The 25,515-nt window shown below is 44.3% G+C and overlaps 5 protein-coding genes and 1 non-coding gene across 7 annotated transcripts; 2 read left to right on the forward strand and 4 right to left on the reverse strand.

Annotated features, from left to right (window-relative positions):
• The first annotated feature begins 1,010 nt into the window (after positions 1–1,010).
• Positions 1,011–3,497, forward strand: LOC4349886 (uncharacterized). The gene is made up of 3 exons (XM_015761114.3): positions 1,011–1,834; positions 2,290–2,653; positions 3,073–3,497. The coding sequence occupies exons 1-3, from the start codon at positions 1,180–1,182 to the stop codon at positions 3,347–3,349; spliced, it is 1,296 nt and encodes a 431-aa protein (XP_015616600.1). The 5' UTR covers positions 1,011–1,179; the 3' UTR covers positions 3,350–3,497.
• A 5,032-nt stretch (positions 3,498–8,529) lies between these two features.
• LOC112937254 (small nucleolar RNA U3) lies at positions 8,530–8,752 on the reverse strand. Its single transcript, XR_003239769.1, has one exon. It is a non-coding gene; the product is annotated as a small nucleolar RNA U3 (small nucleolar RNA).
• A 2,287-nt stretch (positions 8,753–11,039) lies between these two features.
• Positions 11,040–12,674, reverse strand: LOC4349887 (uncharacterized). Its single transcript, XM_015759710.3, has one exon. It carries the CDS (start codon positions 12,584–12,586, stop codon positions 11,300–11,302), a length of 1,287 nt encoding a protein of 428 aa, XP_015615196.1. The 5' UTR covers positions 12,587–12,674; the 3' UTR covers positions 11,040–11,299.
• Positions 12,675–12,804: 130 nt separating this feature from the next.
• Positions 12,805–14,620, reverse strand: LOC9266733 (aldehyde oxidase GLOX). The gene has a single exon (XM_015759711.3). It carries the CDS (start codon positions 14,577–14,579, stop codon positions 12,846–12,848), a length of 1,734 nt encoding a protein of 577 aa, XP_015615197.1. The 5' UTR covers positions 14,580–14,620; the 3' UTR covers positions 12,805–12,845.
• Positions 14,621–16,100: 1,480 nt separating this feature from the next.
• Positions 16,101–21,574, forward strand: LOC4349889 (long chain acyl-CoA synthetase 9, chloroplastic). Of its 2 annotated transcripts, none has more exons than XM_015761378.3 (12): positions 16,101–16,343; positions 16,778–17,301; positions 17,742–17,822; positions 18,014–18,286; positions 18,420–18,551; positions 18,642–18,815; positions 18,907–19,136; positions 19,315–19,432; positions 19,913–20,044; positions 20,126–20,260; positions 20,334–20,540; positions 21,118–21,574. In XM_015761378.3, the coding sequence occupies exons 2-12, from the start codon at positions 16,855–16,857 to the stop codon at positions 21,280–21,282; spliced, it is 2,094 nt and encodes a 697-aa protein (XP_015616864.1). In that variant the 5' UTR covers positions 16,101–16,343; positions 16,778–16,854; the 3' UTR covers positions 21,283–21,574. The 2 variants fall into 2 exon arrangements, with proteins under 2 accessions (XP_015616864.1, XP_015616863.1); XM_015761377.3 differs by having other exon boundaries at positions 16,109–16,330.
• A 194-nt stretch (positions 21,575–21,768) lies between these two features.
• Positions 21,769–24,048, reverse strand: LOC4349890 (V-type proton ATPase 16 kDa proteolipid subunit-like). The gene is made up of 3 exons (NM_001423167.1): positions 23,799–24,048; positions 23,200–23,485; positions 21,769–22,257 (listed from the first exon to the last, which is right to left on the reverse strand). The coding sequence occupies exons 1-3, from the start codon at positions 23,875–23,877 to the stop codon at positions 22,125–22,127; spliced, it is 498 nt and encodes a 165-aa protein (NP_001410096.1). The 5' UTR covers positions 23,878–24,048; the 3' UTR covers positions 21,769–22,124.
• Between the last annotated feature and the right edge of the window lie 1,467 nt (positions 24,049–25,515).

Consider the following 25,515-nt stretch of genomic DNA (forward strand, 5'->3'; position numbering starts at 1 on the left):
ATTATTTCTTCCAAATTTTTTTCCAAATCACTTTCCAATCATCATCGCGTGCGCCAATCCGAACCAAATCACGCAGAGACTGACAAGACTAGCTATGAATGACAAAGCTATGCTACAGATTAGCCGTTTCTGAATCTGCGATGCTAATGATCTTCCAAAGAAGAAATCTACGTACAGAAGTGCTAATGATTGTGAGCAGTGCAGCAGCAGGGCTTTTTAGGCGAAACTGAAGATCTTATCTACACTGCATTATTACTTGACTCTCTCTAATATACATCTTTAATTTGCACTCTTTTGACTGCACAGTAACCGCTAAGAACGGATGCTGGGATTAATCCAAACTAATCCACATCAACCTGCACCAATCATGCCATCGAGATCACAACAGCATCTTGCATTGCAAGCATTCTTCCTGCTGAATTTCGGAACTGTCACATTCAGAATGATGTTCAGAAGTTTGATCGTTAAACCATAGAACAGCGTATAAGCAACCACAAAATAGTTTGTGGGCAAAACTTCAATATCTGTGCTATTCGTGGTTTAAAAGAAAATGCTAGAAAGAAACTACAATGAGAAAGCCACAAAGTCAATTTCAAAATTCAAATTCTGACAATGGCTTATAAGCTGAAAAGCAAACAATGACATTGCAGAAATTCAGTCAAACAAAACTTAAGAGAGAGAGGGAGAGAAATATTCAGAAATAGTATTTTAGTGCATTCTTGCCACAAATGTAGAAGTATTCAATTAACAGGTGATCTTTCTACTCTCCTCTAATCCATGGCTAATAAAATGCAGAGAAGGAAAGAAACAGGTGATCACATCACATGGTCTCATCAGAAGGTCAGGATTGGGAGCATGATGGCATAGCTTCTGCATGCCCAATCGCCCATGCTGCAACCGCACATAAAGATCCCCTTTTTTCTCCTTGGCATTTGTGTTGCATTTGTGTGTCTTTTCATTCATTCCCACACCACCCAACACCACCACACCACATTTACATTACATTACAACCAAAAGCTTCATTAAGGTCATTAGTGTTAAACTAATCATGGGGTAATGGAGCCTAAAGCTTAAGCTGTCTTGCTCAAAAACAACAAGTTTTTAGCTTAGCTAGGCATAGTGACAACACACTCACTCCCCTCATTTCATCAAACACCTTCTTCTTCTTCTTCTTCTCCAATGGAAGCTAGTGCAGCCAAGGAGAAAGACAAGGATGGCAAGAAGATGAGCAGGGTTGGAAGCTGGGGATCCATGGCGTTCTACTCCTCGTCTTCTTCCTCCAGAAGCCAACCAGTGTCTGCAGCAGAAGGCAAGAATGGTGGCAAGAAGGAGAAGAGGAGGAGCAGCATCAGCAGGAGCATCACGTGTGCCGGATCGATCTGCAGCACCAAGGAGAGTTCGGTGTCGAGCAGGGGGAGAGGCCGGCGCCGCCGGAGCGGCGGCGGCGGCGGCGGCGATGGCGGCGGCGGAGGGAGCACGTCGAGCAGGTCGCTGATGGGTCCCGGGTACCACGGCGACTCCGCGGCGGCTGTCTCCGCGTCGTCGTCGTTCAACTCTGTGATGACGGCGGCGACATCCGCCACCGCGACCACCACCACCACCACCACCAGCTCGTCGGCAACCTCGCCGCCGTCGGCGCTGTCCTCGCCGCTGTCATCCATCGGCGGCTCGTTCAGGGCGATGCAGATCAGGAAGCTCTCCGGCTGCTACCTCCACTGCCACTCGGTGCTCGACCCGCGCACCCTCGCCGCCGTCGTCTTCTCCTGCCCCGACTGCGACGAGGTGTTCGTCAAGCCCGACTCCCTCGAGCTCCATAGATCAACCAGACACGCAGGTATCATCGCATCACCATCTCAAAACCATCAAAATTTCCCACAGTATATTCGCTCGTTTCGTACATGCCACCTAAATAGTCATAAAAAAATTTAAAAAAAATTTGGCAACATTGATTAATATGAAATATATCACTCCACTAATATACAATTTTAAATTTAACTTCTACAAGTTATAATAAAAATAACAAATATAGCTAATATAGCTGCGAGTGTATAGTAACTATTTTTAGTTTAATTTATTTTTTTCAACTTGTAGAAAATGAATTTGGTTTTACATGTTTGTGGATGATATATTTCGTATTAATCTATTAAACTTTTTAAAAAATTTAATAACTATTTAGAATAACATGGAAATAACGAGAGGATGTCTCTCGAGAGATAGAAAATCCACATCCCACTGAATCTTCTCATCTAAAAACTAACAATCCATCCATTGATTCGATTGGGATTGCAGTTTCAGAGCTCGGGGCGGACGACACGAGCAGGAACATCGTGGAGATCATCTTCCAGTCGAGCTGGCTGAAGAAGAACGCGCCGGTGTGCAGGATCGAGAGGATACTCAAGGTGCAGAGCTCGGACAAGACCATCAAGAGGTTCGAGCAGCACAAGGAGGCGGTGAAGGAGAAGGCGAGGAGCGCCGGCGACGAGGCCGGGAGGAACCCCAGGTGCGTCGCCGACGGCAACGAGCTCCTCAGGTTCCACTGCACCACCTTCGCCTGCTCCCTCGGCCTCGCCGGCGGCACCGCCCTCTGCTGCGCCTCCTCGTCGCCGCCGCCGCTGCACTGCAAGCTCTGCAGCATCATCAAAGACGGATTCAGGTAACTCGACCAAGATGTTCAGAGCCCATAATTCTTTTTTTCACAAATTCATACTACCTCCGTTTCAAAATGCTTGATGTCTTTAATTTTTGTATAACGTTTGACTGTTCATATTATTTAAAAATTTAGTATAGATATATAAAAGTATATGTTAAGATTATAGTTTCTTTAATAACAAAACAAAATACATAATATCTATATAATTCTTAGACGAATGTTCAGATGTTATATGAAAAGTCAACGGTATCATAGGATGGATGGAGTATTTCGTAATAGGTTAATGTGTATTTTACTGACAATATGGATCCGATCCCACACGTCAGTGAGACAATGGGTGTCATTTAAAAGATTTATGAAGAACATTTTGTTGAATTATAAGTTGTTTGGTTTGATTGATGAACAAAAAAAAAATTCATCAGGGTGGATGGCAATGGGAGGATCACGACGATGGCGACGAGCGGGCGGGCGCACGACACGGCGGAGGTTTCGCCGGACGGCGAGAAGAGGGCGATGCTGGTGTGCAGGGTGGTCGCCGGCAGAGTGAAGAAGCTCCACAGCAGCAATTCTTCAGAGGATCATGACTGTGACTCTGTCAGCCCCTGCTCAGAAGGGGTTTACTCAGATTTGGATGAACTGTTCGTGTTCAGTCCCAGAGCTATACTTCCTTGCTTTGTTGTCATATACAGTGGCTACTAGATCAAAGAAAACCAGTAGAATAGCTTGATTTTGCCACTGTTCTTAATCTAGTTTCTTTCTCTGTTGTAGGTTGTAGTATGTTTACTTACTTCATGTTCATCAAGTCAGATCATAATGCAAAAATGGAAAAAAAAAAACTGCCTGCAAAGTGCAAATCTTTCTCTTGTGTCACAGTTGCTCTCAAGTGTCATTCAAATTTGACATGTTTGAAAAGCAGGTACAAGATGGGAACAAGGCCATGAGATAGACACCAAAAACAGTGATTTTGCTTGCTTCCAAGATCTAACAGAAGTACAAAACCATTGTCAATGCAGAGTTTTTGTCCATGTGTGCTGAGCAAACATTAGATGCTTACACCCATGAACACTTTGGGTTCTTGGAAGAAGCATCTACTTAGACAAAAGGCTAAGAACAAACAGCTACTTTGGAAGAAGCAATGAACTGCTAAATGTTATACTATTCCTACCCTGCATCCAGCTACATCCAACTCAATATATTACTAAATGCAAGTATAGTACAGATCCCTAGCAAATGCTGCTTCTTAATTGTGCAGCTCTACAAATATAAATTCCTCTAACCAATATAGGTTAAGAGCTAAGCAGTAGAGGCGATGGTGATTATACCTGTATTTTAGTCAATCATATTCTGAGGTTGTCTGCTTGTGGACGACAAGTTGCACAAACTGATTCCAAACAAAGAGAGCACACATTCACCAGATTCAAGATTGTTCATCAACAATTTGTTAATCTAGCATTATCGTGGCCTCTGATCTGTTCACTGCAAAACTGGACAAACGTCAACAGACAATTTTACAGCAAGAATGTCATTTGTCACGAAAGCTTAAAGAAGATCAGTGTCCTCAAGTTGCCTGTTTTTGTTCGTTTGGATTCAGCAAACAACGTGCTTCGAACGCTATGTCAGGATGTGCCATGATTTGTTTAAAGAAGTCAAGTCTGCAGTAGATCTAAAATTGATTGTCTTACCTAGTTATCTGCAATTTCACATCAATTGGTTCAGGAACTTGCATCAGCTAGTGCTTAACTAGTTGTCTTTTGCCGTACAATTGTTTGTCACAACTCACAAAATTACCATATGCCATGGATTATTGAGCTAAGATGCCTGGTATTGCAGGCTACATTGGATACCAGTGGGTATCAAAATTCCTAGTGGTGAAAAAAAAATCGACATCCTTGTGAGTTGGGAAATTTGGTCAGATGAGGAGTACAGCATATTAGCCCAACTCTTAATCTAAGAAAAAACAGATTTTGAGGCTATAAATGTACCATTAAAAGTCTAAAATTGCCAGGTCAACCACATTCTAGAGTGACGTGGCATGACACGTGTCGAATCAAAAGGAGTCTCAGATCCACGGGAAAATTTGCAATAATTTGTATATATATATAGGCTGTGTTATAAATTTTTTTTATCACACAAATATAGATAATTAGATAAAATAGATAGGTTGAGTGACTGTCTTGCTCATGTATACTGGGTTACAGAATAAAAACTGAGGGCCAGAAAGATCGCAACACAAAAATGTCAGCAACGCTCAATGATGATGAGGCCAGCAAGATCCTCCTCTCACCAGAGCCTGACTAAACACAATCACCATCCATGGAGCACGCCGGCCGATTGCTGAAAAATCAAACTCTGCTTCAGAAACAAACGGTAGCATAAATTGTAACCATATAACTGAAATGTGTTTCTTCAGTATTTCTTATAGCAATGTAACAGCATTTTGTCCTTATAAGCTGTTACTTCCTTCGTTTCATAATACAAGTCTTTTTAACATTGCGCACATTCATATAGATATTAATGAATCTAGATATATGTGTGTCTAAATTCATTAACAACATATTCATATGTCTAGATTCATTAACATATATATAAATACGACTTACATTATGAAACGGAGGAAGTACGTTATTGCTATAAGAACTACTGAAGAAATGCTACATATAAGAGCAGGTACAATAGCAGCCTATTAGCCAGCTATAAACATATTTTAATGAGATAAAAGATGAGAGAGAGCAGCGGACTACAGATCTGTAACCAGCTACAGCATGGACTCCAAGACGCAGTGTGTGTATGACTGGTGGGACTATATATTAATAGTATAGCAAGCAACTATTGTATAAATTGGCTATTAGATTGGCTATAAATAAATTGGAGCTAACAGTGGACTATCTAAAATGTCAACACCCCCCCTCCCCCCCCCCAAGCAAGTACAGTTCTAAATTATTGAAAGCTCCAAAATCCAAATGATATATTATCAAGAAGGCGTGGTGGTTTTACAATGCGCCAGTGATTTGTCATTTCAACAGCAGTACAAGAACCTCAAGCACAACTGATGCAGGTAATCAACCTGAGCAGACGGTATCAGGGTTAACATTCGGAAGAAACCTCCAAAATTTCGGTGGGTCATGGTGAATGTTCTACCGGCTGAAAAAAACATTAGTAGCAAAATATGCCCAAAATTCGTTACGGAATTTCGGTGACCCACGGTATTGTTAAGTATCGGATATCATAAATTAACTGTATGTCCCCTCAGATTTGCTTGAACTACCTAGATTGTGTTTTTGCAACACATTTCCAACTTCACTCCCTCGTTTTTCAAGCGTACGTTTTTCAAACAGTTAAACAGTACTACCTCCGTCCTAAAATACTTGTTGCTTTAAGTTCTTGTTTGTAACGTTTAATCATTTGTCTTATTCAAAAAATTATGAAATTATTATTTATTTTATTTATGACTTGCTTTATTATCAAAAGTACTTTTAAGTATGATTTAAGTTTTTTCCTAACGTTGAACATTAGTCTTATTCAAAAGATGATTTAAGTTTTTTTCTAACGTTGAACATTAGTATTATTCAAAAGATTATGAAATTATTATTTATTTTGTTTGTGACTTACTTTATTATCAAAAGTACTTTTAAGTATGACTTATCTTTTTTATATTTGCACTAATTTTTTTAAATAAGACGAATGGTCAACGTTAGAAGAAAAAAGTTAAATGGCATCTAATTTGGGACGGGAGTAGTATTTTTTAAAAAAAAAGTTTCTATAGAAAAGTTGTTTTAAAAAAATCATATTAATCTATTTTTCAAGTTTTTAATTAATTTAATTAATCATGCGCTAATGAATACTAAGGAACCTCAACTAAGGAACACTACCCATTTCAAAACATATGATTTATGTAAGTTTTTCAAAAAAGTATTTGAAAAACGTGTACATTTTAGAATGGAAGGAGTGGCAATTTACTAGTAGTAAAGATACAATAAATATTTCTTCGTAAACACAACCTTTCCCAATCATAACAAAATCGAGGTGCAACCCGTAAGATTTTTCTTTTTTAAAAAAAATTTGCACCTCTCCTGTCGCGGAACTGCTTACGGCAACATCATATCTCTCGGTGTGCCGACATCACCGGAGCAGTAACCACCTCCGCCGGCGGCGCCGACACCGACGGCTTCGACGGGGAGACACCGGCCTCCACCCGTCCATCCTCCGCTTCCTTGTGCGTTGCCGGCGATGGAGAAGACGGCGGCTGCCCCTGCATCTGCTGCTGCTGCCGCAGGAGGCGCCGGAGGTGAGGCGGGGCGTAAAACCTATCATTGGAGCTGAACACGAAGCAGCAGCAGGAGGAGGAGGAGGAGGAGGGTGGGTCGGCCATGGCGGTAGGGCTACGAGGCTGCGGATGATGGGGTTAGGGTTTCCGAGGGTTGTGGGGTTGAAGCGACGTGGTGGCGATCGGTTTTTTTTTTCAGAGAGAGAGAGATGGCGATCGAGTTGGGTCCAGGTTTCCAAACCGCCGGGCCAGGGTTACCACGCCCCGACGGTAAACACGGTTATCGCGCGGTAACCGCGGTAACCGTGAAAAACCGTACAAAACCATGCAAATTTCATCAAAAATTTAAATTATTTTTTAAATTTATTTGAATTTAAGGAGGTTACCGCGGTATTTACGTTACCGTATCCCCGCGGTAAGCTCGGTAACCACGGTAACCACGCGGTTACGGGCGGTATGATGAACCCTGACTTGGGTCGCTACAATTTCTAGCGGTCAAGATTAAATGGGCTGGGCTAGTTGTCCGCATAATGGGCCAGACACGGCGGTCAAGGCCCAATCTGTCAGAAACTGATGGGCTGGGCCCAATCTAGTACACGATGTTGCATGGCCTTTTTCTGACGAAAATCGTCAAGGTTATTGGAGAGTAATGTAAAGCAGTGATCAGGAAACATAAAGAAACTGATGATGATAGCACATTTGCACTGTTGAACATATTGATATTCAGGAAGCTGGAAGATCACATCCAAATGATCATTGCATGTGTTAGGGACGCGCACGCGTGTGTATGCGTGTGTTGTGGTGTGAGTGTGGTGTGTGTTAGTGTGCATCCTGAGTTATACCCTTTTAAAAAAATGATCATGGCATGAACATGTTGAAAAATTGCACGAAGAAATTGGATGAGCTCTGCAGGAAAATTTGGCTGGATGAGGCTATCATTCGCCAATCTTCGCTAATTTTAATCATTAGTAATTAATTAGTGATAATTAATATATGGTGCAAACAAGACGTCATGATCATACGTACAACATCCGTCCAAAAAAGACAACTTCTAGAAATGAATCTGGACATATGTTTATTCAGATTCATCCCCAGAAGTTAGTATTTTATAGGACAGAAGGAGTAGGTGGTTTTCCTCTAAAACAATATTTTTACGCAGCTCTTTTAAGGGTGTGTTTAGATCCCAAAAAATTTTGGTCAAAAATGTCATATCAAATGTTTAGACACATCTATGAAGCATTAAATGTAGACGGAAAAAACCAATTACACAGTTTACATGCAAATTACGAGACGAATCTTTTGAGACTAATTGCGCCATGATCTGACAATATGATACTATAGTAAACATTTGCTAATGACGAATTATTTAGACTTAATAAATGTCTCGCAGTTTACAGGTAAAATCTGTAATTTGCTTTGTTATTAGTGTACGTTTAATAGAAAGAACTAAACACGGCCTAAGTAAGCATAGAAAGTTTGTGTTTTTGTCCAGCAAAAGAAAAGGTAGGAGTCTGTATGTGAATTGGTGATAAACAAATTCTTGAAAGTAAGAATGCAAAAGATGAAAAATTATCGAAAGTAGAATACAGAAAGAAAGACAAAAAAAAAAATTGGGGGTCTGTCAGACCACCTCTGCGCCACCCTGCACTGGTACCACCAGTCAGGAACGATCCTCTACAGCCGTCAGATGGTTCCTTCCAGAGATCCATCCAAGCCGTTAATCACGCTCTGGCCCAGAGGTCATGGACCCATCAACCAGACTAGAGTGCTTGCCTCCTTATTGGTAAAGGATGCAACGGTACGAGCCTATAGAACAGATCCTGTTCAAGTAAGGTCGTGCCCCAAGCCTCCAAGCTCCAGTTTATAAGTAGCTCCCGCTCCACCAAAACTGGCGAGGTGGTACTAATCGACAGCGCTTGACCTGCATACATTTCGCTGGTAGCATAATGGGCCCAGCCCATCTAAATCATCTGCGAGTTATTGAAGTCCACAATCACATTCCCACCGAACCACGTGTGCTGTCTGCACTGTTTATTCTGAGATTAAGCTTGAAAGCAAACGTTGTATGGTTCCAATTAAACAACTCCAAGCAATATAGAGTTTTTTTTAGATAAAAACAATAAAGAGATTTGAGCTGCTTACTTATGGGAAAATAATACTATTTCAGGTTCAACAATGCATATTTTCGAGTAGAAACTAGTAGCAGATAACTTCCATGTCTGCTGTTATACTAAGGTCCTCTTTGTTTAGGCTTATAAGCCAACTTATAAATCAAAAAGTCTAAGCCAAAACAAACAAGCAGCTTTTTCATTTGGCTTTTTTGAAGCCATAAACCACTCTAACACTATTAAGCCAAAAGCTAGGTTGGAAAAGCTTTTTTGGCTTATATGAGATAGATGTATGACTCCACCACTAAACTTAGGACATTAAATCCACTGGCTTATAAATCATATAAGCCAATAAGCTGACTTAAAAGTCTAGTCCAATAAGCCTAAGTCTAAACAAAGAGGGCCTAAATCAAAGGTTACGAGAGAAGCATAATGCTTTGCCAGTTTGTTTCCTGGCCGGTGTGTACTGCAAAACATTCATGAACTATCCCATGCTTTTGCTCTCAAGAAACATGCAGGATTGCAGGTTACCTAGAACATGAGAATATTCAGTTGCCTTTGCCAATTTTTTTTAATTGTGGATGACATGATACTGTGGGAGTAGTAGAACGACCTGCTGTATGTAAAGGATGCAACTTTGGAAACTTATGTAACAGATCAACAACACCAGAAGTTCAGTTGTGAGCAGAAATTCAGATCCATGGTTATGCAAAAAAAAAAAAGTTACATATGACAACTGTCAAAGATGCAGAATAATTCTATCCAAACTGTCACAGCTCACAAGCTGCCTTGGGGGAGCACTATTAACCTGCTCCAAGCCTCCAACTGCATATTTGAATTCAGTGTGAACTATGAAATGGCAATCATGCAGATAACTATATTTCATCAGTGTTGTTACCCATACCCTGAGACTAGGAGAGGAAAAAAGAGCACACCTTCATACAAAAGATATAATCAACGGTGGAAAATGAGGCCAAATGAATTGTTCAAATACTTTGTTGTTGGAATCAAACCAAACAACAGTCATACCATATAGTATTATTAGTTAGTGAACTATATGCAACAAGTAACTCTACCGAACATGTTCAGGTTTCTGCATATTGAGCACCAGAGACGCAAATTGGCATGCCTGCATCCAAGCCCAACAATCCAAATGCTCATGACACAACAAACATAAAAGAGTACATGCTTAGTCAGCGCCAGCAATCATAATGTTAATATTATACCATATTCCATTTCCTAAGCTCAAATACAGATGTCAAGAATATTTCGGTGAACTGAACATCGCATCCTAACGCATTTCACTTGTATTACTTGAGCTTAAGTCTAAGAATCAGTAACATCGTTTGCACATCTCAAATTACTAACTGGGAACTCCTCTTAAAAACAGAGAGATATTGAAGGGGGTAAACCCTTTCTACAACTCTACAGCAATATCACCTAGTGAGAGAGAACAGATCAACAGCAATGCCCTGCGCCTGGAATGCATTAGCAGTTTAGCACTAGCCCGACTACTAATGAACTCCATACATACAGCAAAAACCAAATAAATAGCCGCTGTTATTATAGTAAAGAAATAAACTTATTGCAGTTCATATGATCAAAGGCTCAAAGCAAACAGGCAATTAGTAGGTCTTTGATGCTTTCCATTGTCAATATTGCTTCTTTCTATTCATTTCCTTTCTTTCCCCTTTTTCGGTAGAACATTAAGACAAACAATGACAGGGACGATCACAAGTGACTCTTTAATCGCTTTTCATTCTAACCATATTTGGTTAAATAAACATCAACTTAGGTATGTGACTATATGAAATATCAATTAATGGACTCTTTCAAAACCAAGGGACACATCAAGACACAAATCATTGCAATTTATGCTGCTGAGAATTCCATAAGATAGTAGTTGTAGTAAGGAACATCAAATTAATATATGTTCGGTAAGAAATGCATAAAACAAGTCAATACATAATCGCCTGCTAAAATCCATTACTAGTAGTAGATAGCACACTACACCATGTTCTTTTCATCAACCGCACACATAAATGTGAAATATATTAATTCATCAGCTATATGCAAAAACAATAACATAAGACAAGATAACTTACAATACAGAACTGGCTACATACTAAACCAATGCTTTTCCAAGCCACAAGAGTCGACCTTTACGCATTGCAAGGTTTAGTAGACTTCAATGAAATTCCAGTGACAAACTCATGAGAAAAATGAACTCTTTTATCACCACTGCAGAAAATCTTACAAGATGTAATGCAATCAGAATCATTTTGACAGGAGCAGTACATCAGGCTTCCGCTGCTTGCCTGGTGTGTTTGGCTTGGAGCTGGGTCTAGAGCTCGACGCGGTGCTACCAGCTGTGCCTACTGACACGATTGCCCCAGAAGCTGCTGCAGCTGCCTCCTTGGCAGCCTTGCGTGCGCTTTTGTCGAGCTCGATCAAGCTACGGGACGCCAAGATAGCCTGTGGCACAAGCTCATGACACGCGCGGGCATAGACAACCCGCACAGCTTCTGCGGCGGTATCCCGCACCTCCGTCGGATTCAGCGGAGCTAACAGGCAGTGACCAAGAACTCTCATCACTGGCTGTAGAAGCTCCCATGGAAGTGGCACCCTCCCCTCTCTCTCGCCACAATTCCGACCATTGGTGTCTCCGTTGACGCGCATCTTTGCCATTTCCTCCTCCAAGGCCTTCCCGTTCTCGGCCTCCGATGACAATGGCGAAACGGACCCCAATGAATCAGCCTCCTCCTCTTCCAACTCCTTCTCATCAAGCTCAAATCGGCACTTGCAGTACTGCCCCGCCCACGCCGCCACGGCGTTGCAAGCATCCACCTTCGATGCAGGCGGCATCTGCGAAATCTTGGCATAGTACGCCTCGAAGGCAACTCCGATAATCCCCGCGCGCTTGGTCGACTTCACCGCCGCCTGTGGCTCAAGCGGCGGCGATAGCACCCCGACCACAACATTCCCCGCGGGTGGGGGGATCGGCGGCGGCTGTGGCCGGCGAGGGGACTTCGAGCTGGGGCTGGACAGCGGCGTGTGGTAGAGGGAAGGGACGGAGAGGTCGGGTACCTGGACAAGGACGGGCTTGCCCTGGCGATTCTTGGCCTCGGAGGAGTAGACGGCGAGGAGGACGGCCTCGAAGCCGGAGAGCGAGGAGGGGAGCGCGGGCGGCAGGCGGAGGAGGTAGAGCGACGAGAGGAGCGGGAGGAACGCGAGCGCGGCGAGGCGGAGGTCGGGGTCCGGGGACAGCAGCGTATCGTAGAGCCAGTGGCAGGCCGGGTCGTCGGCGCCGCCCCCCGACCGGAGCGCCGCGGACAGCGCGACGTACGCGGCGGACGACCGGAGCAGCGCGCGCGCCGGGCGGTCGGAGTCGGCGAGCGCCGCGACGTCGGAATCGGCCGGCGCCGGGAGGATGGACGACAGCGCCAGGATGCGGGACCTCGCCTGCGAGACCGACTCCCACCACGACGGGGTGGGGTCGGATGCGGACGCCGCCGACGAGTTCGACGGCGAGGCCGCCCCGGCGGCGGACGGGGACGGAGGCATCGCCGGCGGCGAGAGAGAGAGGAAAGCGAGATGAGATTTGGGCGATCTCTCTCCACAGCTCTCGAATCGAGGGACCTTTCTGCGTCTCGCCTACTTCTCCATGGGCTCTTTTGTAAATAAACCACAAGCCCGAGGTGTTATTACTAGTACTACTAGTAGGTGGTAGTTGACCATTTCTTTTTCTTTTCATTTTTTTTGAGAGAGAAAAATAGTGAGACGTGGCAGTTGACTGGTTCACACGTCGACGTCGTCGTCGTCATCACGTCGCTGCACCGAGCGGCCGCATGCGCACCCATGCCGCGGTGCTGGGCACGCCGGCGTGGAGCACGAACCAGAGGTAGTACCCCGGCGGCGCCACCGACGGCGACGGCGGCGCGGCCACCTGCGCCTCGTACAGCCCGGCGGCCAGCTGCGCGACGGTGCCCACGGCCAGGGACACCACCCTCTGGTTCATCCCGAAGGAGTGCGTCGCGAACGCCGGCGCCACGGCCGCCACGCGCACCTCCTCGGGGCCACCGGAGACCGCGCCGCCGGGCACCTCGAACCTCACCGCCGCCGCCTCCCCGTACCCGACCTCCGACGGCGCCGCCACCAGCCGCGGCCGCACGCCGTCGAGCCGTGCGTCGAAGTATGGTGGTAGGAACGCCTCCAGGCTGAGCTCTGTCGGGTACGTCACGTTGTCGAACACGTAGCCGACGTGCGGGTTGCTGCCGCCGACGAGCACGCGGCCGAGCGTGTCCAGCGTCGCCGACGAGTGGTACATCCTCGGGATGGTTGACGCGGCGAGCACCTCGAACCGCGCGCCGAGCTGCATGTCCGGCTTGTACAGCACCGGGTAGGTGACCGGCTCGCGCCCGAGCTCCCACCCCGCCGTGCCGGCCGCCGCGCCGTTGACGATGAGCACGTCGCCGGTGGGGAGCAGCACCATGTCGCCCATGGCGCGCGGCAGCGGCATCTCCTCCATCGCCCACACCGGGTTCGCGTCGGTCGGCGCGATCCGGCCGCAGGTCCGGTCGGCCGGGGCGAACGTGCCGTTGCGGAGGGCGAGGCGGTACGCGCCGCGCGGCGCGCCGCCGCAGACGAGCACCTCGGCGTGCGACGGCGAGTCCGGCCGGAGCGGGAGGAGGACGGAGGATCCCGACGACGGGTAGTTCCTCGGCACGCCGCCGGGGATGGCGGGGAGGCGGCGGAGCGGGGCGCGGTTGTAGGGGTCGAACACGACGGCGCGGTCGTTGGCGAAGACGAAGACGGTGGCGTCGGGGAGGAGGTGGAGGAACGGGTAGAGGTTGTCCTCGGCGTCCATGTCGGTCGTCTCCTCCAAGAACGGGAACAAGGTCGGCTGCGGCGCCGGCGCGTCGTCGTGGGGGAAGAACTCGAAGTTGAACTGCCGCCGGCCGCCGAGGATGAGCACGCGGCCGTCGGCGAGGAGGATGTCGGTGGCGTACCACCGCCGGACGGCCAAGAACGACGGGAGATCGACCCACCCCGTCGACGGCGAGAAGAGGCGCGCGATGCGGTCGCCATTGGAGAACCCACCGGTCTGCAGCAGCGTGCCATTGGGGAGCAGCGCCGCGGACGAACACCATGGGTTGGTGGCGAGCGGGTACGGCCGCAGGGCGTTCGACCGGAGGTCGAGCAGCACCGAGTGCGCGGTGCAGTCAACGGCGCCGCCGCCGCCGGCGGCGAGGGCGGTGGTCGCCGCGGCGGCGCACGGCGAGAGCGCGTCGAGGGAGATGTTGGAGGGGCCGGAGTCGGTGCGGTCGAACATGAGGACGTAGTCGCCGGGGAGCAGCTGCATGTGCATCGCCGAGACGCCGGTGTTCTGGTGCAGGAGCTGCCACTCGCCGGCGAGGACGACGGCTGGCTGCTGGGCCACCTCGGGCTCCTGCCATGGGTCGCCGCCGATGGCGTCACCGGCGGCGCCATGGGCAATGTAGATGGTGATCAGGAGGAGGAGGAGGAGGAGGGAGAGGAAAGGTGATGCCTTTGGCATGGTTGCTCTGCATGCATGTAGATTGATCTTTAAGCTGTCTGATGCACGGCATTGCTGTGATGTGATGCACAAGGGTTTGTACAAAAGTGTGGTGAGTTTTTTGGTACAAGTTTGGTTTGAGGAGGTTGAAGGGAATTCACATTTGATGGTTAAACCTTCAAACTTTAAAATTCAGTTTAGGTTATCAAATAGTTTTGTGGCTCCGCTCTGTTTAATTGCTACGCCTATGTTAATCTGATCGAAAACTATATTTGTGTTTTCACATCATGGTCTAAGTACTAAAACAGGAAGATGAGCAAATAATTGTTGTGTTTAGTTCCACGCTAAAATTAAAAGTTTAAAGAAATTGGAACGATGTGACAGAAAAGTTAGAATCTAAACAAGGCCAATGACACAATTCGATGATATTTAATTGTTGTCGTTTACGTTAGTTTATTTTTCTCATGGGATAATTTTCTTAGAGGCAGTGGCATTTCCAGCAGGATTTCCTTTGGTTGGTTTGGAGTTAGCATTGGAAAAGAGAGAGCCAATCTCTTGACATCACGCCCTATTGATGAAAGGGATTTGTGGTTTCTAGTAGGTAGAAATTACATTTAGGAGACCGGTGATAAGAACAATAAGATAAAGGGATTTGATGTTTGCTCTTATTTAGTTCCAAACTTTTTCTTTAAACTTTTAACTTTTTCATCACACAAAATTTTTCTACACACACAAACTTCCAACTTTTTCGTCACATCATTTCAATTTCAACCAAACTTTTAATTTTGGCGTGAACTAAACACACCCTTTGTCACTCTATTAGTCGAGTTTCTTGCCATTATGTTTGTTTTATTGGGCCCGCTTCAATAATCGGGTCGAATACATTTGCTACTAAACTTGTAACTAAAAAAGCACCTTGTGTCTCAATTGTTTTATCGATACACGTCTAATCCAGTTTGAACTATAAATTCTCATATCGATGGTTTCCTCTCCACATGGTTTCTTAAGGACACGTTTAAATCTTAAGTAAGAAAAATTCTACTCCTACTTTGCTAAGGCACGAGAGGCATTTGGTACAAATGGAAAAAAACAGAGCTTTTAAGGCAAGCCGCACATAACCGCCTCAAAATCCTTGCCCACCAAGGATGATCGACTCTCCTCCGTTGATAAGCAATGGACGCGGGCGGTTTTCTTTAAACAACCGTAAAACCAAATGAACGCTCCTGCCATAGGTTATAGCCAAACGTGGCTGCCTTAGCAATAGCGATCCATATGATTTGTGTGTTGGTGATATATGTTCATGTTTACAGAGCTGCTCATTATGTAGTATGTTGTGATAAAGGATATAAAAAAACAATGTTATAGGCAATTTGCACCATTTATAGTTTTTTTTCTTGAGTTCAAACTTTAATTAATTATAATTAAAGCAGATAGAAGAGAGCGGGGCCCACTTCCAATTTGCAATCGTCTCCTCCCACAGATCGCGATCGCCGCCGGAGATCCCAAAACCAAAGCCCCCCAAAAGCCCAGCAACAACATCACAAAGCCCACCCACCCACGCACCGCCACCACCGACGTACGGCGCCAACGCTCCCGCTGACGCTCTCGCCGTCGTCACCCCCCCCCCCCCCCCCCTCGTTGGATTCTCCGCCCGCGCCGCCGTCCTCTTCCTCCGCCTCCCCCCCGTATTTCTCTCCGCCCCCCACCCGCCACCTACCTGCCATTGCACTCTCCTCCTCCTCTGCCTCTCCCGGAGGCCGCCTCCTCCGCCGGTGAGTGACACAGGTAGCTACTGCTACTACTACTAGTTCCCTGCATTACCTTCTAGAAGCTTCCACAGCAGCATCCAGTAGGCGGGGGTGGGGTCTGATCCGTCCGCTGGTTTGATTTGGTGGTGTCTCTGCAAGGCAACTAGTAGGATCTTGTAGAGCAATGCCGCAGTGGGTTTTTCTCGACTAGAGGATCTTGTAGGATGGAGTGGACTACTACGTTAGATTTGAATAGCTCCGCTCGCTGCGAACGAGTTGCTCCAGAGGAGAGGAGTCCGACTAGTAACATTTTCTGCATCTGGGGAGGAATTCAAAACTCGTTTGTTTGGGGGGAGGATTCTAATTCTAATTGATTGTAGACCACTGGATAGCAATGCCTTCCCCTTTTATGTATCTGTGTCTGTTAATACGCGATAAATATCTGATAATGTAGCTACATTATCATTTCAGGTTTATCACTTGAAAAGTCAATTGCAGATCAGTGCCGACACTCCGCGGACTAGTAGCTTTGTGTAAGGCTGGGAAATATGAATCCTTATTTCATCGGCTTCGCTATCCCTTTTCTGGCATCTCTGCTGTTCACCAAGAGGAAGGGTGAAAAGAAAAGGGGAGTGCCGGTTGATGTGGGCGGAGAGCCCGGCTATGTGATCCGTAACCACAAGTTCGAGCGGCCCGTTGAAACGCACTGGGAAGGGGTTTCCACGCTTGCGGAGCTGTTTGAGCAGTCCTGCGAGCAGTATGTCTACATGCCACTCCTTGGCACCAGAAAGCTCATTTCGAGGGAAATGGAGGCAGCCCGCGATGGGAGGTCCTTTGAGAAGCTTCATTTGGGGCAGTATGAGTGGAAAAGCTATGCTGATGCATTCAAGACTGTCTGCAACTTCTCATCTGGTTTAGTGCGAATTGGGCACCAGAGGGATGAGCGTGTTGCTATTTTCGCCGATACACGGGCCGAGTGGCAGATTGCATTGCAGGTAGCTTTCTCTACCCACGCGCTCCTATAACTTCCATAGTTTTTTTGTGTGTACATAAAAGGTTTGAATTTACATGATGCGGACTGTTCTTGAAGTGTCTCAACCTGTCCTTTTCACAATGTTCCATCACCATCCTTGCATATATAAAGTGAAATGCGCTCATGAGAACAAAAGGAACTATGTGCTATCTAGATAGATATGACAAGACAAAAATGATCAAATTAATGACACAGCTGAGTATATAAGAAGTCATTTACATTCTCTCATGAAAAACTGATTTTGTTGAACATTGAACTGCTTCAGCTTAACCATATTGATATTCTCACTTAGTTGAGAAATCAATTATACTGTTGTATTTCGCTTATGTTCTTCATGTTATGCTAGCAGTTAGCTCCGTGAATCATTTGCAAATTGTCTAACCATTCTTTTCTATTTGAAAGGCATGCTTCAGACAAAGTATTACGGTTGTCACCATTTATTCCTCCTTGGGCGAGGGAGCGTTATGTCACTCACTAAACGAGGTCAGTTGACTTTCTTTTTTTGACGAAAAGTCACTTGAATTTTTTCTCACCCTGTCCATCATTATGGTAACAAAACCTCAACCAAAGTGAATTTTGTTGGTTATCTTGAACAGTTTGGACATAACAATTTATTCCTACTGTATCTGCGTCGTGATATGATCTCTAACTTTGCTTCTGTTTTGACTCTTTAGACTGAGGTAACTACTGTGATATGTGGAAGGAAAGAACTGAAAAAACTTCTTGACATAAGTGGGCAACTTGATACTGTGAAACATGTCATCTACGTAAACGAGGAAGGCGTCTCTAGTGAAGTATCCTTAGCTCAAAAATGCACCAGCTGGAGGGTTGAGTCATTTGAGGAGGTAGAGAGGTTAGGATTGGAAACACCTGTAGAAGCAAAGCTGCCTCTTCCGTCAGATACTGCGGTGATAATGTATACAAGTGGCAGCACTGGAATGCCCAAGGTTTGTTCAAAGATTAGTTGATTTTTTTGTAGTGCCCATGTTGGATTACTTCACGATATGGATATTACTAATGGATGTCTTTTCTCAGATCATCTGCTTACAACTCCTCTCATTTGTACTTTTTTTTCCACAGGGAGTCATGATGAGCCATCGCAATGTCCTGGCTGTTGTATCAGCTGTTATGACCATTGTGCCTGCACTTGGCAAGAAGGATGTCTACTTGGCATACCTCCCATTAGCACACATTCTTGAATTAGCAGCTGAGGTAGGTGTCAGATGACATATTGAAATCTCAGTCTATTCCACATGTTGGTTTTGTTGATGCTGATGCACTTTATGCAAATGTGATTTGTAGACAGTTATGTCTGCTGTTGGGGCTTCTATAGGGTATGGATCACCACTGACCCTGACTGATACATCAAATAAAATAAAGAAGGGGACTCAGGGCGATGCTTCAGCTCTGAAGCCAACACTTATGACTGCAGTACCTGCTATACTTGATCGTGTTCGTGATGGTGTTAGAAAAAATGTATTGTTCTTTACAATGATATTATCCATTGTTTCTTTCTGGCCTTCTTGCCATCTTGACCATTTGTTTTTTTCATGATGAGATGAATTAGGTTGATGCAAAGGGTGGTGCAGCAAAGAAACTATTTGATATTGCCTATAGCCGTCGGTTAGCTGCTATCAATGGAAGTTGGTTTGGTGCATGGGGATTAGAGAAGCATTTGTGGGATATGCTTGTCTTTCAGAAGGTGCGTGCGATCTTGGGAGGAAGGATTCGATTTATACTTTCAGGTGGAGCACCTCTGTCTGGAGATACTCAGAGATTTATCAATATATGCCTTGGGTGAGATAGTACTCTTCATTATTTTATAAGCCATTCTCAAGTCTCTTTTGTTAATATCAAGTTATTGTTTTTGGTCCACTTGTGTTTACTGTGATTGAACTTCACAATATTCAAATCTAACTTGCATACTGCATTTTAAACCAAAACAATTGACAGGTTTTGGGTTGTGCTGTTGCAGGGCTCCAATAGGGCAAGGATATGGTCTTACTGAAACATGTGCTGGCGGGACATTTTCCGAGTATGATGACAATTCTGTTGGCCGTGTTGGTGCTCCATTGCCTTGCTCATACATTAAGGTACATTAAAAAATATGTTTTATTATTTTGGTAGGGTGTATTGTATCCTCATTTCCATAGTAAAGTTATTGTTGCCATGCATGTTATCACTGTGATATAAATTGTATCCTCATTTCCATATATTCATATGTACGAAAGATTTCCGCTAAGTGCAAAAAGATATTGTTTTTCTTCGTATTAGAGATCACAGATAAACTTTTGTGTTCAAATTTTTGACATGAGGCGTGGAATTGCGGATAGCTTTACTTGACCACTAGCCTTACAGCCAGTCCAGTGACATTGTGGATAGCTAGTTTACACAAAGCTATGCATGTAATCTTTTGCACGCTTCACTCAAAAAAGAACATCTATTTTGAAATTTAGTGTATTATGCCCATCCAGTTTATTTTGGTTTTCTCCTTCATGTTGAGATTCAGAAGATTAATATCTTATCCCTCAGATCTTATTCTTTCCTAACGTAATATGAATTGTATATGATAGTTGATAGATTGGGCTGAAGGTGGATATTTAACTAATGATTCACCAATGCCTCGGGGTGAAATAGTTATTGGAGGTCCAAACGTGACAAAAGGCTACTTTAAGAATGAGGCAAAAACAAATGAAGTCTACAAGGTATGTTACGATAATATGCCAAAGCAATCTGTGCTGTGAAGCCCATGATAACTTTTCTTTAACAACACCAATTTATTGAAGGATGATGAAAGAGGCATGCGGTGGTTCTATTCTGGTGACATTGGACGTTTGCATCCAGATGGTTGCCTTGAAATTATTGACCGTAAGAAGGACATAGTCAAGCTTCAACATGGTGAATATGTATCTTTAGGAAAGGTAAGCTAAGCTTCCTTTTCCAGCCAAATTAGCGGCAGTCAGCTATTGTAATCTAACTATTATAAAACCACAGGTGGAGGCTGCTTTGAGTGTGTGCCCATATGTTGACAACATCATGATCCATGCTGACCCCTTCCACAACTACTGCGTTGCACTTGTTGTAGTTGCACACAGTGAACTGAAAAGCTGGGCCTCACAACAAGGCATCACGTATTCGGATGTTTCAGATTTGTGTGAGAAGCAAGAGACTGTCAAAGAAGTCCTTCAATGTTTAGCAAAGGTGTGTATTCTCCCTGCGTTTTAATTAATTAGATATATCTGATTAATCTAGCAATCCATTAACCCTCAATATTTCCATCAAAATTAACTAGTACTACTTTACTAATGATTGCATTCCCTGGATGATTCAGCAAAACATGATCTCTTCTATTTTTCTCTCTTTTGAGAGTGGCAATGTGGTATTGCCGTACCAATATGAGAACAACGGAGGATATGTTGGACCTCATAGGTTATCAGTAGAATCAGGAAAAGAACACATTATAATCTTCCAGTAAACAGAGAATATAACCCATACACTAATATGCAATTTGATATGATCATAATCTGCGACGATATCTCCATATTTTGCGTGCAAAAAGGATGTACATTCATGAGCTCAACCAGATATCATGTGTACGGTCCGAATGGTCGATGCCAAATACCAATTTTTCACTCTCAGTATGCAATGCAACCCCACATTGCACGCACCGTAACAATCTCAAAACAAATTGAATCTAGCAAGCTTATTAAGTAATATCAATGCAAGACATGCAAGTCTTATGACAATTGGATCGTACTGACGTGTGTTTGTTCTTCAGGCTGCCAAGCAAGCGCGGCTGGAGAAGTTTGAGATCCCAGCCAAAGTCAAGCTGGTGCCGGAGCCATGGACCCCAGAGTCAGGACTCGTCACGGCTGCCCTCAAGCTCAAGAGGGAGGCCATCAAGAAGGCGTACGAGGATGACCTTGCGGCGTTATACAGCTAAAGTTGCCGCTGCATTCTGTTTTTCTGATACTGAAGAAAAATCAACAGCACGAGTTCTGTCTCGTGGCAATAACAAAATTTTCTTTCCTAGTTTCGAAACATCCAAAAACCACTGTTTTTGCAATGGCATCAGTGGGTAGCGATGAAACAGATGTAGGTCAATGCATTTGGAAGAAGCATTCCTGAAATGGGGAACAGGTAGATTTGGAATTCTGTGGTATTGGCCTTGTTTCTTGTAAATTACCTGAGATTTTCTTAGCTCTTTGAGAGGTTATCTGAGATTTTCGGTACAAGAGATGCTGCAATAGGGTAATGAATTGAGTCAACAATAGTTACAGATTGGTTGAGCACTAGCAGCGTACGAAATTTGGTGCGATTGTACAGAACGGCCATTCAAGAGGAAAAGATCACCTTTCTTAGAGCAACATCTGAGAGTAATTAGCCTACTCATCTCAATGAACACATGAGCTTATCACACAAGTCGGATGATATAATGATGACTTGAACTCATAACAAAAAGGAGCATTGATGATTTTTGCAATCCAATACATTAGAGTGAAGGGATGAACATAATATATTGTAATGATTTTATTTTGCTACAATGCCGTGTTTTTTATTCACCACGAATGAGATTAAATCCGTTTGCTCAGGAGCAGCAAATCCAGCCTAACCCAAAAAACTTTGCATGAACCACCACAAAAGAAACAAAAAGGACTGGAAGTGCCACCTTCCTTAAGCTACAAATCGATCTTTTAATACATTAAACTAGAGCTCCCAAGTAAGTTTCAGGTTTTCTCAAGAATATAGCCAGTGGAATAACAGCGGTATGGTACCGCAAAGTGCCTAATCTGCACGAGATTGGCCGGCACGGGATGAGAGGATGATGCCCACAATGAGACCATACAGGGCAAGCGCTTCTGCGAAAATGAGGATGAGGATCATGCCCACGAAAAGCTTTGGTTGCTGTGCATTTGCCCTGCCAACACCAACAAGAGATATCAGAATTGTAATCCAAAGTAGGCAGCTTAGGAGTAGCCTCAAGCTCTCAACACAAAGGGTAGTCATGAACACCGAGGTGAACACCAAAAAAGCAGTGAAGCACATTTCGATCATATGATATCATAGTAACATCACAATCTAATAAATCATCCCAAAATTAACCTTCTAACGTCAAAATTTCTAAGAAACAATATGTACGATTATACAATAACACACTTGCCATCATGAATGGAATCATATTCCAGTTAAGTGCTAAAATTGTGAAAGTAGATTATTTACATTCAAATCACAACTACTCAGCATTACATCGTTGAAAAAATTTAAGGCATAACACCTTGACCACTTGTTTGCTCTTCACACCACAGCACATTTTTTCAGTTGTTAAAAGTTAAAACTTCAGCAAAAAATACCAGAGAGCAGTACCAAGAACAACATCATTATTCAGTATATGCTACGTATTGAAGTGCCCACGAGGAAAGAACCCCCCATAAATAAATACTAACAATTTATAAAGCCTTGGCACTTATAACTTATTACCAGACCACAAGGATTTACAAACAGGAGGATCCAGAAATACCATATAAGGATTATATGAGCTTTGTTCTTCATTTCCACAGCCTTGAAGCCATTGAAACGCACAACCTTGTAGGTAACAGCTACTCACTACCAGTTCAAGATTAACTACTAGGCTAATACAAGAACACAATGAATACAAGTTATCAAACAGACAGCGCTACAAAAACTACATACAGATCCCTTAATCATATTTGGTAGCAAAACAACCTATAGAAAGTCTTCTAGAATTGTTAATCAACCTGTAGCTTCCATCATAAAACCATACTTAATCACCAATGCACAGCAGTAACAGCATATACACACTAACTACATCACAGATCAACAAAGCAGGCAGCATCTTTACCTGACACCAGCATCACCGACGATGCCGATGGCCATTCCGGCAGCGAGACCGGCGAGGCCACAGGCGAGCCCGGACGACAGATGCGCGTAGCCGTCAAAGAGGTAGTACGGCTTAGCCTTGGGGTTGATCCCTGTACTGATGATGACGGCGATGATGAGGCCGTAGATACCGAGCACACCAGCCATGACCACGGGCACGATGGACTTCATCACGAGCTCCGGGCGCATCACGCCCATGGACGCCACGCCGACGCCGCTCTTCGCCGTCCCGTACGCCGCACCCATGCCTGCAACAGATCGAATGAAAGCAAATAAGCAAATCCCCCCATCAAGAACAGAATCCAAAGCTCCCAACTTTTTTTCCCCACAAATCCGATCTCCAATCGGGTCAAATCTAGCCACGCGAAGAAGAAAATTCACACTCAGGGCGTCACAGATCGCGCGAATCGGAGGGGCGTGGACCTCCATCACCATCGAACCAAATCGCAGGATCAACCAGATGGGGGAAAGAAAAAGATGGCGACTTTGATTGGAAAAACTGGAGCTTTCTACACCTAATCGCTTGATCGGGGGAAGAGGAAGAGGGATGGCGGAGATTACATGAGAAGATGAGGGCGGAGGCGGCGCCGAGGAAGCCGAAGAAGGGCGCCGTCTCATCGCCGCTGAACACCGACGACATCTTTGCTCCTCTTCCTTCTCCGGCGAGATCGGTTGATCGATCGATCGATCTCTTCTTCTCTCGCGCCGGGTCGCCTCGTCGAAGATGGGAAAGGGAGGAGGAAGAAGAGAAGATCTGTCGGGTTTGGTTTTGTTGTGTTTTTTTTTTTTGGGGATTTCTGATCTGATCTGAAGATCTCTGGAAGCGAGCGACGTCACGGTTTTCTTTCTTTTTCGTTTAGGTCCCTGCAGTTTGTCCGTACTAAAAAAATTATCTGAAATCGACAGTTTGCCAGCCCATTGCGGTTTTGATTATTTCCATTCAGGCCTCGTTTAGATTCAAATATTTTTCTTCGAACTTCCAACTTTTCTGTCACATCAAATGTTTGGACACATACATAGAGTATTAAATGTGGACGAAAAAAAAATCAATTGCACAGTTTGCATGTAAATCACGTGACGAATCTTTTGAGCCTAATTACGCCATGATTTGATAATATACTAATAATGTATATTAAATTGCACAGTTTGCATGTAAATCGCGTGACCAATTTTTTTTGTTATTAGTATACATTTAATAGCTTAAATGTGTGTCCGTATACTTAAAAAAAATTGACACATGAACTAAACACAGCCTTGGTATGGGAAATTTTGGATCCGGTTTAGTGTTATCTGCAGATAAAAATTTTCTCCATGTTAATCTAGGGCATTCAGATTGGAAGGGAAGAAATTTATGTGTTAACATCAATTGTGGTTTCATCAAGTGACATTTTGTAGTGCTAGTATTATTATCTTCATGCTTATGAGTAACATATTATAGCAATATTATTTTATATCTTGTGTATGAATGTAAAGTTATCCAAATTTGATCAAATACCATTGTTGTATTCAAAATTTCATGTTCATGATCAACATGTGTACTTGTATATAATCCTAAGTAGACCATTTTATGGGACATACACGACGGTGGTTTCAGTTAATTCGTGGGTGGTCTAGATGAAGGATACGGTAGCAACAGCTAGTGGCGGTCGGCTAGTACAAAGCAGTTAGCAGGGTGAGCGACGGTGTGTGCTTCTGCTACCGGTATTGATGCTTCTTGTTTGTTCGGTTGTCTCATGGATAATGTCTTGGGGCCATGGGGGAGCCGAAAAAAACAATACAGTGCAAAGCCACTTGTAGGTCATCTCCTCCTCAATCTCCCCTATTGTCTTCCGCCTAACTATAATAAGACAATAGTTTGTTAGTCATCATTTAAGCCATTTCAAGATTAAGGCAACGTGGGGTTTTGCGAAGTTTTTTATAATTCACCCTGGCATTAACCATGTTGATAACTCCATTCAGGTTGAGTGTGAACTATCTATCTGACTCTTCTCGACATGAATGCAGATTGTACTCCTAAGATTTGACGGTGGTGGAGATATTTTGTCATCCAATCTTTGTATTGAGGAAGCCATAAATTTCTAATATAGCATATTATGGATTTAGAGTGCTACCAAACATCTCAAAATCAACATATCAAGTATATCAATCTTTGTGCTGAAAAAGCCATGAATTCAACTAGATCATGAAAACTACAAGTACAATCAAGGTGCTTAACGGATGATTGAGATATTTCTTCATCCAACCGGAGCCCATATACCCCACAACAAACATGTACAGA

Source organism: Oryza sativa, chromosome 11, assembly GCF_034140825.1.
Source record: "Oryza sativa Japonica Group chromosome 11, ASM3414082v1".
Classification (NCBI taxonomy): Eukaryota; Viridiplantae; Streptophyta; class Magnoliopsida; order Poales; family Poaceae; genus Oryza; species Oryza sativa.

What these genes read in the sequence shown, in the direction of transcription:
- LOC4349886 (XM_015761114.3), top strand. Translation starts at nt 1,180, where the DNA reads ATGGAAGCTAGTGCAGCCAAGGAGAAAGACAAGGATGGCAAGAAGATG. An exon ending in TAGATCAACCAGACACGCAG is followed by an intron (nt 1,835 to 2,289) that starts GTATCATCGCAT and finishes TTGGGATTGCAG; the next exon opens with TTTCAGAGCTCGGGGCGGAC. An exon ending in ATCATCAAAGACGGATTCAG is followed by an intron (nt 2,654 to 3,072) that starts GTAACTCGACCA and finishes AAAATTCATCAG; the next exon opens with GGTGGATGGCAATGGGAGGA.
- LOC4349887 (XM_015759710.3), bottom strand. Translation starts at nt 12,586, where the DNA reads ATGCCTCCGTCCCCGTCCGCCGCCGGGGCGGCCTCGCCGTCGAACTCG.
- LOC4349890 (NM_001423167.1), bottom strand. Translation starts at nt 23,877, where the DNA reads ATGTCGTCGGTGTTCAGCGGCGATGAGACGGCGCCCTTCTTCGGCTTC. An exon ending in CTCCGCCCTCATCTTCTCAT is followed by an intron (nt 23,486 to 23,798) that starts GTAATCTCCGCC and finishes GATCTGTTGCAG; the next exon opens with GCATGGGTGCGGCGTACGGG. An exon ending in GTCGGTGATGCTGGTGTCAG is followed by an intron (nt 22,258 to 23,199) that starts GTAAAGATGCTG and finishes TGGTGTTGGCAG; the next exon opens with GGCAAATGCACAGCAACCAA.
- LOC4349889 (XM_015761378.3), top strand. Translation starts at nt 16,855, where the DNA reads ATGAATCCTTATTTCATCGGCTTCGCTATCCCTTTTCTGGCATCTCTG. An exon ending in GCAGCACTGGAATGCCCAAG is followed by an intron (nt 18,287 to 18,419) that starts GTTTGTTCAAAG and finishes TTTTTTCCACAG; the next exon opens with GGAGTCATGATGAGCCATCG. An exon ending in TTCTTGAATTAGCAGCTGAG is followed by an intron (nt 18,552 to 18,641) that starts GTAGGTGTCAGA and finishes TGTGATTTGTAG; the next exon opens with ACAGTTATGTCTGCTGTTGG.
- LOC9266733 (XM_015759711.3), bottom strand. Translation starts at nt 14,579, where the DNA reads ATGCCAAAGGCATCACCTTTCCTCTCCCTCCTCCTCCTCCTCCTCCTG.